General features: G+C 46.8%; 1 protein-coding gene across 2 annotated transcripts in view; it reads right to left on the bottom strand.

The window, feature by feature from the left end:
* Positions 1 to 12,967, bottom strand: part of LOC128429770 (cytochrome P450 26B1) — a 30,511-nt gene that overhangs the window by 5,335 nt on the left and 12,209 nt on the right. The window contains exons 2-5 of one of the 2 annotated variants that reach the window (XM_053415553.1): positions 8,541 to 8,765; positions 748 to 866; positions 486 to 642; positions 48 to 203 (exon numbers count right to left, since the gene is read on the bottom strand). In XM_053415553.1, the coding sequence (XP_053271528.1) occupies positions 48 to 203; positions 486 to 642; positions 748 to 866; positions 8,541 to 8,765 (657 nt within the window). The remainder of the gene's footprint in view (positions 1 to 47; positions 204 to 485; positions 643 to 747; positions 867 to 8,540; positions 8,766 to 12,967) is intronic. The other variant, XM_053415554.1, reaches the window with a different exon arrangement.

Below are 12,967 nucleotides of genomic sequence, written 5' to 3'. Positions count from 1 at the left end.
TCTTGTGCGTCTGGCTCGCCAGGTGTGTAGTTGCGTTGGCGTGTTACCTTCAGCTCCTGCATGGTGAGCTCGGTGCCGTTCTCTTTGGCGCTCTCCATCAGGACGTCCAGCGCGTCGCTGTAGTCCTTCCCCTGCGAGCACAGCGGCTTCTCCCTGATGGCCTTCTCGATGCTTTTCTGCAGCGTGTCTCGTGCACGGATTCCCTGGGAACACACACGAGAGAAGGTTGACTGACACTGACCCACAACTCACGCTCATCCGGTTGGCTTTGTATGAATTTGTTCAGAATATGTAAGTGCACGACAGACGTCCCTGTTGCAAGAAGCACCTCATTGCATATTGAAAGCTTTGAGCATAATGTGATCTTTAAATTGTTTTGTAAAGGTATAAGGAGCGATGTGATAAAACTGACACCTCTGTAGAAACGTGACTTTGAAGAAGAGATGATAGATAGATAGATGGATACTTTATGAATCCACACATACCTTCCTGTAGCCGCTGAAGGGCAGATCTATGGGCAGACTGAACAGGTTGTCCACAAAGTCTTGAAACGTGGAGAACAGATGCCTCATCTCCTCCTCGGACACCCTGAAGCCCAGCAGCACCCTCACAGCCATGGTGAACGACAGCCTCTGGCTCTCCCTGCGGACAGACGACCAATCAGTTGCATCCAGGAAACAAGCATACCAATCAAACATTCCCTTTGTCACCCAGACGTCTCCACATGAGGTCCCCCTTCCTGTTTACCTGTAGACGTTGATGGGCTCGGGATTGGAGCTCCACACCCGGAGGCTCTCCTGGATGACCTGCTGGATTTTGGGGAGGTAGGACTCCAGGGCCTCATGGCTGAACACTTTGGCGAACACCTGGAGAGACAGAAGAGTGGCAGCATGAGGACAAGGACAATGTGCAGAGTGTGACTGCAGCTGTCGGCTCTCGACACAAACGGCCACAGAGAAAGATCAGACGCTGTGATTTCCCTTGAATGCTCATCAATTCCACCGCTTGGCAGGCGGACGAGGAATCAGGGATTTGTTTGAACAAGTGCAAGTCGAAGCAGAGGATCAGGTGCTCGCGCTGATATGAAACCTCCTGTAGAGCGTGACTCTCAGGGTGTGTGAGCAGACGGCAGCCGTTTGTTATCTCCACCACAGAGTGCAAGTGTTTCTTCATCGTCTTTTTATCGTTTTTCCTCAGAATACATTTCTTTATCGTCTTTCTATCGTTTTTCCTCAGAATACAAAGTAGATTTGATCCTATTGTGCTTATATATTTCTTTCAGCCCCGGTGCTCTTTCTTTTTCCCATCACCTCTCTTGTACATCCCCCTCTACCGCTCTTTTGAGCTAAACCGACAGAAGGTGTGTCCGTTCTTATTCATTTTCTGTGTGATGCTCTGTCTTTATTATAAAAAAAACAGATTCTCCCCCGTCTCCTCCGTTGTCCCCCGTCCTCCCCTGTCCTCGCAGAGACTTAAACATTGTGGAGGTTTTCCCCTGTAGTCAGCAGAACCAGAATGACAGGCAGAAAAGAGCAAGAGAACGAGAGAGAGAGAGAGAGAGAGAGATGGGGAGGGGGGGTAGTCAAGTCTTTCCTGGCTGCTCGTAGTATTTCTTGGTATGAATCAGTCACCAGTTGTCGGTGCTGTTTGGACAAATAACATTCCATCTGATTCAACCCCCAAAACTGTCCTTAAAACGGTCGTGGATTTGATTTAGACGTGGTGAAGGCAGGAGAGGAGAGAGAGAGAGAGAGAGAGAGCAGCCCGGGCTAGAATAAGCCTTTTTATTATGTTTTAATAAGAATCAGTCACTAACACTTAGCTTTATTTGGATAAATAACATTTGTGTGCGTTTAACCTTCCGAGCTTTCCCCCCCCCCGAAGCGTAAGCGTGGACAGAGAATGACTGAAGGATCTCGGCTGCTTCTTCTCTGAAATGCCAACTGCCTCGGGGATGTTTTTTTGGAAACAGTTTCTCAGACCATACAAGTCTGTCTTTCAGTTTATGGAACTCACCGAAAAACGCAAGTTATAGGTTTTTCTCCATCGCAGACGCGGCCCCTCCGTTAATCTCGATGGCACCGCAGCACATTGTGAAGCGAGTTGAGCGACTGGTGCACATGGTTTGAATTTTCTGCTCAATGAAGTGAGACTGGAACATTTGAACAAGCAAATTTTTTTATATTAGCGAAAGAAATACTGTCTAATGATGAGTCGGCCGGTCGATCGCGGGTTCAGTTCACGTGAAGAGCTGCTTTGAGTTTTAGCTGAGCTCTGAGTTCCTGACCTCAACGTTTTGGTCCTTTGCAGATGATCTAATGACACTTTGTGACTTTTAAAACTTTTAAAACGGCAGCTTTAAAATGAATTTAATGGTGAAGCAGAGGATCATGGGCAATATACAGCATTTTGTTTAAAAGCACTTCATCGCAGGGATACAGAGGTAGCGGAATAATCCCCACGTGAGGCTGCAGAGGGCGCTGTTGCTCATTAAAAGTTACATCGAGTTGCTTTAACTCGTGTCTACTTTGTTTGTACTAACTACCGTACGACAAACGACATTTTGCAACTCCATAAAAAACTTTTTTTAAAGCGACGTTCATAAAGAATCCAGCGTCTCCTGGTTCTTTAGCTTCTAAACCAGAACACGTGCACAGAAAGTGACTTTCTTGTGCGTTCAGAGTGTATTTTCCGAGTGTTCACACGTTGGAAGAACATGTTGATGAAGACGGACGCGTTCGTGCTTCTCTTCACCGACACACGATGGAAGCTGAGAGGAAAGAGCAGCAGCTTCCAGTGGGATCTGAGCCCAGGCCAGCGAGGAGGGTACATGTGGTTATTGAGGTCGACGTCTCAGCCACCAAACCATCAGCTGGGCACTCGTGCTCTTTATTCTGTCGTCTACCTCATTTTCCTCTCATGTTCTTTCTCCTCTCTTGCCCTCTTCTCTCTCTCTCTCTCTCTCTCTCATTCCGCCAAACCCCCACTTCCCTCCCTCCGTCGCCCTGAGAATGAATGAACAATAGTCTACTGAGCCGCTGGCGTGTGCACGAGAGCGCGTTGGTAACGTGTACGCACCTCGAGGGTATATATATGTGTGTGTGTGTAATATGTAAGTTGTGTGTGTCTGTGTGTTAGGGAGTGGTTAGTGTAGATCACAGGGCGCCCTAAGACGTTAGCAGCGCTACATTTCCTCTGCTGCCGCACCCTGGGGCCGCTGGTCCCAGATCAGATTACATGACCTGCTCTCCAACCCTGACCACAGAGGATTACACACAGAATCTGACCTCAGAACAGCCTGAGAGAGAAAAAAACAGAGGGGCTTGCTCCATTTGTTTGTGTCGAGGGAGTTGGTGGACGAGTTGATGTCAGAGTAGAATCGTTTGATTAGTTATGGTTTGGACTAAGAGTCAAATTTAGACGAATGAGCATCATCAGCATCGTCTTCCTGTATTTAAAATTACATATAATATAACAAGGCTCCATATTCATTGGATATTGGCCCCAAATTTAAATATCGGGGTCATTTGATTAATCACTTTATCAATCGTTTAATCACGACGTCATTAAGTCATTTCCTGCTGCAGCCGCCTGAGTTTCATTCTTGTCTGATTCTCGTTCAGAAGGAATCAGTCGCGTGAGGATTTATCGCAATGAGCTCGAATCAGACGTTTGCGTTAATGGTTTCCACTTCAGCTCGATTGTGGATTTATCGCCAGGAGATTTAAAACCAGTCGAATGTGTTTTTATGGAATCGTCAGGACCATGTCCAAGAGAAAAAAAATAGAAATCACACAGACTGAAAAGGTGATTGGGCAAAAATATATTCGTTAAGCCAAAGGAGGATTGTGTAACGCTGTGAATTTACCCATTTAACCCGTCTGCACTGGATTATGTATAATTGGTCAATTTGTGTGAGTTGCCTGCTTTGCTATTCCTATATACACACACACTCAGACACACACACACACACACACAGACAATCACTGGTCCTTCAGTAGCTCAACCCTGCTACTCAGTGTGTGTGTGTGTCTGTGTGTGTCTGTGTGTGTGCAGGCAGACAGGAGGCCAAGTCTCAGAAAGGTAACTACAGGTCAGACCAATACTCGTAAGTACACACAGTATCTCCCTCCATGTTCTGGCTGCCAATCAAACACAGTTTTTTATGCAGTGTCACTCTGGGACCTTCCAAATGTGTGTGTGTGTGTGTGAATGTGCGTGCGTGTGTGTGTGTGTGTGATTGTTCGGTGCAACAGTCATTTTTGCTGCACCACAAAAACGTGACTGTCTTCTGTAGCCTGCAGCGCAAAGACACAGGTTTAAAGACTCACACACACACACACACACACACGCTGTCGTGCACAGACTGCTAGACTCTTACACACACACACACACACACAAACACACTGATATAGTAACACACACACAGACCGGTCGTCCTAATAACGTCCATATGTCTTAAATTATGTGAAAGTGCTGCGAGCTGCTGGTTCCACAGACATGTAAAGACTCCTTTATTCTTCTCTCTGCCCTCCTTTCCCTCCTTCTCTCTCTCTCTCTCTCCCTCTCTCTCTCTCTCTCTCTCTCTCTCTGCTCCCACCTCTTCCCGTCTCTCCCTGCCCCTTCATCTTTCCTTTTTTCTCTTTTATAAAAACTGTTTTTTATTCCTGTTCTCTCTCGTTGAATCAGAAACGTTTCAGCTTTAGATGAAGATTATTGTTTTAAAAAAAAAGAAAAGGCAAAAACTCACATTATTTCAACTTGTGATTTATCCTTGAACGTATTGAAGTTAATGCACTTACTGGATTTCCTCTGTGACCGTTAATGTCCGAGTCTTTTACGTCCACATGTGCTTTAAGAGCCTGAAGAACATGCAGTCTTTAGTTCAGTGCTTCAGTATCCAGAGGTGGAAGTTACCAAACAGCTGTATTAACGTGCACATTTGCAGTATTGGCACTTAACTTTTAACTTTTATCCATTAGAATTCAGATGTTACTCTCCAGTGTATCAAAGTTAATCTGCAGAATACAGATGTAAAGCACATGCAGAACATGAAACTGGACTTGATGCTTAATAACTTCTACTTTTAGTACCGGAGCACCACTGAATCGGACTCAAATGGAGTCGTGACCGTGGTTTGAACTCTTTGAATCACTTTCCAGAGTTGAAAGTAAATAAACAGCTGTGGTAAAGTGAGGTTTCGCTGTATTGGCCCTTTGCACATTGTACTCTCACTCCTGTAAACATGGAGTTTATCGCTAAGCTGCAGAATTAGGATTTATAGCACATGCACAACAATGAGCTCGAGTTGTGTATCGCAGAGGTATAATGTACATTTATGCCTTTTACATACGTGAAACAATTTAAACAACCTTGCAGTGTCATTAACTCTGCATAAACAGCCTTTTATATGTATATAACTGCATTTAATACTTAATTATTTATCAAATTAAGATCAGAGTATACATAAGTACATTTTCTTTGCATGCAATTAATGCTTTTATAGATTTCTGCATGGATGTACTGCTGCTAACACAACACCATTGCTCAGCTGGAATGGAAATATAGAAACGTAGGATTTCAATAGAAACTTTACCGCAACACTTAATTCATGCATCTTTTATGATTAATTATTGTTTTGATAAAACTAAGAGGCAGGAAAAATGGGGCTGAGGGATCTCAGTTAGAATTGGCAGTGCCCTCTACTGGTGATGAGCAGAAGCACAGGAGGCAGACACAGCATCACACACACACACACACACACACACACACACACACACAGAGAAAGTAGAGAAGCATCTTCTATCAACAACACACTTAGTTCTTGTTCAGAAGAAAACAAACAGAAGAAAGAGTGAGAGAGAAATGAGAGAAAGGTTAAAGATTTCTCTTAATCCATTCTCCGTTTGTTTCTATCTCTCTCTCTCTCTAGTTTTCTCTGTCTCTGTTTCTCCTTCTCCCCTAAATTTAGAGATGGAGGGCAGTTTCCCGGAGAAAGAAAAACAAGGGGGAAGGAAAATGTGGAGCTGGCGGAGGGCAAACGGGGGAAGCAGAGAGGGCGAAACGAGGGGGAGGGAGGAATGAATAGAAGAGACAGATTGAGAGTTTTTGTCAGACGGGTGAAAATAAAGACCTGGCTGCCACTGTCAACACAGAGGCTGGATTCTCCCGCTGTTATTTCAGCTCAGAGCGACGTCTTTCCACCAGAGGTCAGGTGGAGCGTCGCTTTGGCCATTTGTAGAGTCGCACCAGATAAAGATAGATTCTCTAACCACAGCTCGGGGAAATAAAGGTGATTTAAATCCGTTATCAATGCAGTACCACAGAAAATCGTGAGGGGGCAGTGTAGCCAATAATATAATAAATATAATTCAACAATTGTGGAACGTTTTGAGGAGAGACTTTATGAGTTGTGAGGACATAATTCATCTCTTTCTTATGGGCTGTGTTATCTCGACATCTTCTACCGTCGCCATTTTTGTTGTTGTCGGGAACTCTTAACTCTGTGCTGCCCTCTAGTGGCTGCTTCGCTTAACAACCGTGCCAACGTACGAGATGTATGTAAATGTGTGAGCATTGACGTTTGTTTACATAGCTTGAAGTCGAGGTTGTCACTCAGTAAAAGTTCCATAGTGTTGCTTTAAAGTTTTAACAGAATATTTGCCAGTTAGCTAAACGATTCTGCTGATCCAAGATGGACGATGGAGGAGGTTTCAGACCTCCATCTTCTCCATAACGGTCTCTAGCTCCTTCTGGGGTGTTCGGAGGAGTTCCTTTGTCAAACGGGATGTGTACGGGGTCTCCTCCGATGAAAGGAGGTCAAGGAGGCGTCCTGACACGATGCCTGAACCACCTCCACTGGCCAAAGTCAATGTTTGCCCCCTCGACCTTGAATCTGACTCGAGTCAGAGTAGCATCCCAACTGGCACCTGTCGGAATGTGAGCGTCACGGTTCCGCGGAGTCCTCACAACGTGATGAATAGACGTCTCCTTTGCAGCAGCTCGTGTGTGATGTTGTTTTCAGTCCGCGGTGATGTGTAAAACCTGGCCGGCCCCGTTTGGCCCCTGCTCGGCCCCGTAGTGGAAAACCAGGCTGCCGCGGCTCTTCATGGAGTTAGTTTCCTAGCTTAACACGAGGTTATATGGAAACTGGCTGGCTCTGCTGATCCACCAAGAGCTAATGTGCTGTGTGTGTGTGAAGATTGTTTTTCCGTACAAAAACTACACACAGACACACACACACAGACACACACAGGCAGGAGCAGTTCGGGTCCAGTGGGTCAGACAGTAAAACCAGTCGCTTTCTTTCTTTCTCCCAGTCGATGTTGTTTCACTTCTGTCTGTTGATTTAGTTTTATTACCCAGAAAACAGGAGGGAGACAAACAGAAACACACACACAGACACACACACACAGTCTCACTGTTTGTTGACCTGTCATCAAACCGACGTGCCTCTGATTCCACAACAACCACAGGATCAGTCTGAGGCTGCTGAGGTGCCTTTGAGCAAGACTGTAAACCTCATATTTGCAAAGGGATATTTATACACTGCAGTGATGGGATGTAACAAAGTATATTTACTTTCTTACACTACTGTAAAGAACTTAGCAAGTTTTTATCACAGAACTGGATTCGTGGGCTTGAGTTACACCTGTCCTACGTTTGGTTGTGGACGAGAGACGCAGAGGAAATCGATTGAACGTCTCTCAGCGTCTGTCTCTGTCTGTATGAGGCTGAGGGGAGGGCAGGGAATGTTCAGGTGCGTGGACACATATGCTTTTGCGTACATATATTGTGTGTGTGTGTGTGTGTGTGTGTGTGTGTGTCGGGCCCCCACAGAAAGCCCCTCTTTGTGCCGTGTCGGAGGCAGCCTTCCATAATCAGGGGTCATTACATGAGGTTAGTGCCGGGGGTCTCCGGGGAGCGCAGAGAGGATCAGAGCCCAGATTAGACCCAGCCAACCCCTCGCCATCCTGGGGCAACGGGGCAACGAAACCCGACCCCACCTCCGAAGATCTCCCCCCCCCCCCCCTTTCCTCCCCCACGTTATCCCCCTCCCCCCATCCCTTCCTCCCCCCCGTGCAGTGGTGGATCCGGAGAGAGAGAACGAGACACTTGATTTACAGGAGAAAGACACCAGACCCTGCTTTGTTCTTCTCATCCTGAGCCATTTGTGTGTGTTTGTGTGTATACATGTGTGTTTGTTGGAGAGGGAGAGAGGGAGAGAGAGAGAGAGGAAGGTATGTGCCTGGGGGATAAGAGGATAATCGGAGGGAGAGGTAAGTGGCTGATTACCTGAAATGGTCCTGGCACTGAAAAGTCAGAGAGAGAGAGAGAGAAAAGGAGGGGAAGCGAGAGGATGGACGGAGGAGAGAGGGAGCGAAAAGAGAGAAAGTGAGTGAGAGAGGAAAATGGATGTGTGAATGTTGTAATTCAGTCAATTTGTTTTGTCCTGAGCTTCAGCTCGATGTTTGTATCACACATCTTCCTCATCGCACACACAGTTTTGTGTAGATGCCTCCATGCATGTGTGTACCGACCTTCCTCCTCTTCCGGTGGATGTCCCCGATGCTGTTGGCCAGCGAGTTGGGTCCCAGCAGCGTGGACGTGCTCTGGGGCCAGTCCACCGTCACCAGCGTGTGCTCGCCCATCAGAACCTTGCGGATGTTGTCGGCGCCCGTCACCCGGATCAGGGGCCGGCCCAGGAGGTGGGTCTTGAACACGTTGCCGTATTTCTGTCTCCGGGACGCGTGGAAGCCCGAACCCTGGAGGGACGGACAGAGAGGGGACAGGGGGGGGGGGAGAGGGGGTGTTGGATCATGGATCATCAGTCAAATATCAACAAATCAACAATCAACCAGTGTTTTCTTCGTACATTTCATTTTTAAGAAGATTCATATTGAAGAAGGCAGGGAAACATAAAGGTATCAAGCTACTTTCATAAGTCAATCCATCTCGAGGATACAACAAGAGGCTTCTGAAATACACGTGAAACTTTAAACCTGGAATTCCCTTTGGATGAAAGTTGTTTTAAACGATGTTCGGTAGAAGAAAAACCCTCGACCCCAAAAAAAACTGCTGATGTTGGAGTTTCCCTTCGTGGTCGGGGCCGAGCCGGAGAGGGTGTGAGAAAACATTAGTTTGAGGAAATACCCAAACACTCCTCCAGTTGACGGAGATCCCCGTCACTCATCTGTTGATGCAGCCTAATTGAATTTAAAGCGACCTGTGTAAAACCTGAGGGACGTTCACTTCCACGAGAGAAGCCCTGAAGATGCAGATGGTTCTTTTTTTTTGCAGACGCAAGCAGAAAAAGCTCCTGAACCTCTAAAATGTTCCTCCTCCCGGTCGGAGCGATTCTTACGACTGATTTTTATGCTCGCCATTAATTTGAGCCTCGAGGATTCTGACCTTGACTCGCGCTTTGATCTTCAAACCTAAAAGCTCAGAGTAAGTATTTCTTCTCTCTGTGGTTTGGGGCCCAAACAGAGCATTTCTGACTAGTCCCCCCACCCCCCCCCCCTCACTCCTGCTACTGATGTTTCTGGTTTTTTTTCGGAGCAGCAGAGTAAACTGAAGGAGAAGCGATGCAGGGCAGATGTTCAAGAAGCCGGTGAACATCAGGTTAATTCAATGAAGAGTGATTTAAGTCGCCCTCGGAGGACGCGACGGCGGCAGGAGCTCCGACCCGAGCGCCGGCCCCTCGGTGACGGAGGTTAAAGGTTCTCCAAACATTTACCAGGGAATGAAATCTCTGATCCAAACAGACGAATGAAAGAAGCTCTTCATGTGGTTCCACCAGGATTTCCTCTGCCTCGGACTCGGGTCATCCCTGTTTTTAGCCGCCACCACTTCAAATACCTTTTTATAAATATCCTCAACTAACAGATTCATTGGACTGTGGAACAACTGGACACTTTCAGAAGCTCAGAGTTCAAAGTTAATGACCTTTTTAATGCTGTTCTACGCATTAGAAATCAGATTATGAGCCTTTACGTCCCTGAAGCATCACAACAACGAGCCTCCAGGTGCAAATATTCAAAAAATCGGCTTCTCAGGCTTCGAGATTTGACCAAACGTTCTCCCCACATTTCACCTTCTCCCTCCTGCAGCAGCCAGAGGAGGCCGGCAGCCCGGCTCGCTCCCCGCCCCGGAGTCTGAGCCGCCCGGCTGTCAGCAGAGCCCCAGAGGACCGGAGCTGGAGTCAGTTAGCGAGCTGACCTGAGTTCAGCTTTGACGCTGACCTCTAAACGGTCCGGGTCACGGCAGAGCGAGAGGGAGCCGACCCCAGAACTGTAAATGGGCTGTTTGAGTGAAAAGAATATATATCAGCCCGAGGGCAGCGTACTGCGATCTACACACACATGCACACTCACACGTGCACACTCACACGTGCACGGTCACACATGCACACTCACACGTGCACACTCACACGTGCACACTCACACGTGCACGGTCACACATGCACACAGATACACACCAAGTCCTGAAGACAAACACATTACTCATGTGCCAGCACACACTCGCAGACTTGTGCATACAGTAAACGCACACATGCATGTACGCATTAACACACTCAGAGGCCGTATGTGGTCAGGCATGTTCTCTCTCACACACACACACACACGCACACACACAAACATACACACTCCAAATTCATAAAACCTATAAAAATAAATGTGGAAAGCAAACAAACACGCAGGGGCCTAACTGCAAATTGCCGTGACAACACTAACTGGTTTGACCCCAGTTTACTCCTGGGGAAAGAGATATGTACGACTGTGAGGCACACACACAGACACACACACACGGGTAACATGTGTAAACACACGGGCCAGAGGAGCCGTGCTATTGGGTGCTGTAAAAAAAATGTTTGGTCTGACATTTATGTAAGAGAAAGATATATTTCCTCTGATCTTTTGTGAGCACATCACCGTGTGTTTGTGTGTGTGTGTGTGTGTGTGTTTGTGTGCCAGCTAAGCATATGTGTGTTTTCAGTTTTATACAGTATGAGTCCTTTCAGCGGCTAATTTTAGCACGTAGTTTGTTTCCTGTTTGAAACACACCTCTCGCAGTGTCTCTGTGTGTGTGCGTATCTCTCTCTGTGTGTGTGTCTCTCTCTGTGTGTGTGTGTCTCTGGTTCAAACTGTGATTAACGTCCTGCTGTGAAGCCCTGAAACCTTTAATACGCTCAAATCAGAAAGTTTCTCCGTTTGCCAACAACTGTTAGAAAGAAGGAGGAGTTTAAACCTGCAGATGAAGCAGAAGCTCTGTTTACATTCCCTCTCTTCATATCAAACTATTGATTTTAATAATATAAGCAGTAATATTTGATTGTTGTTTATCTTTGACGTCGTCCTTCTGTCTCTTCGTGTCTTACAGTGTGAAGACAAACACAACATCTAAGCTTCATGAGTCCACGAGACAGACGTCAACTCTGAAGGACACGTGACTGTAGAGGTAGGTGCTCTGTCCGACCCGGGTTCACCTTCGTCCTTATGGAGGATTCCTCACGTCACGGTTTGAGATATTGAACCTTTTTATGAGTTTAGACCAAAGTTTGGTTCCCATCTCCAACTTTCAATTATCCTTTGATTGACCCTAGCCACGACCTTTGCCAATGCTTGTGTTTTAGTTGTGTAGTTATAACGACAACATGTTGTGAAACGGTAGTTCTCTCGGGCGTTGTGTAGCGTTATCCAGGTTTGTGGCAGCAAAACGTGAAAGATCACATTTTAATCTGCGTTCAATCATCAGCAGCAGTTCAACAAAACACCTTTTCCAACTACAAACAACAACAGACCCCAGGTCAGTAGCAGCTCGGCTCTCGTCAGTAGCCGCTCATCTCTTCCTCCCTCGTTCCCTCACATCTTAAAGTTTCTCTCCGTGTGAACTCGACTCTAATCGAGCGCAGCTGCCTCGACCTCCGCTCGCTGCTTGATGCCGCTTTGAAAACTCCTGATTGCCAGACGCCTTTTATAGATGTAAAAATGCTGCTAATTAGCACCCCCCCCCCCCTCGCACCCCCCCCGCCCACACACCTTTGTAGCACCGCGCTACTTAAGATGTTTGGAGCTTTTTCTCCCTGAGGTGTCGACATTACTTTGTCTGCAACGTGTGTTTTAGTAGATTTCAGTGTTTTTCTACGAGATGCACATGTCGCTGCAATGCATTGTGGTCCTGCTCGCGTGGTCGTAAAACACAGTCGTGGTTATTTCTCCGATTCCGTTTGAGCTGATTTCAGTTTTCTTCTTCTCTCCCTGTTTGGTCGTCTGGACACAAACTGTTGACCCGGACTGTTTTCACAGCTCCTGTACACTTCCTCTTTTTACTGTGGCATGCAAACACACACACACACACACACACACACACACAGACACACATTAACACACACACCAGGTCGCCGGCTGGCCTCTGGAGCCCTCGGGGTGTGTGTGTATGTGTGTGTGTATGTGTGTGTTAGAGTGGGGTTGTTTTCCAAGCTACATTTTGCTGCCACATGGATGTAGAGTGGTTTAGTATGTCTGCCTAGCAGGCCTGCAGACACACACACACAAACACACACACACACACACACACACACACACACAAACACACACACACATTTTGAAGGGAGTTCCTCAGGCAGCCAGACAAGGCTCCCTTTCACACTCCCGCGATAGAGCATCAGATTGGGTCGATTGTGTACTTTCTTTGGTGTGTGTGTGTATGTGGTGAGGTAAGTACACCATGTGTGTATCTCTTTCCATTCTGTCCATCTTCTTTTCACAGACACACACACACAAAGTTTTCATCTGTCATGCTCCCTGCATGAACACAGCATTGTGTGTGTGTGTCTGTCTGTGTGTGTGCATGTGCGTGCTGAGAGGTGTGGTCTGGATGACATTTAGCTTAAAAGGTGAGAAGTGTACACCCCTGGCAAAAACACACGCACACAGACACACACACACAGACACACAGAGTGATC

The sequence above is a fragment of the Pleuronectes platessa genome, chromosome 23, assembly GCF_947347685.1.
Source record: "Pleuronectes platessa chromosome 23, fPlePla1.1, whole genome shotgun sequence".
Taxonomy (NCBI): Eukaryota; Metazoa; Chordata; class Actinopteri; order Pleuronectiformes; family Pleuronectidae; genus Pleuronectes; species Pleuronectes platessa.
Note: the sequence above shows the minus strand (reverse complement) of the source record. Positions and strands in the feature narration are given on the sequence as shown.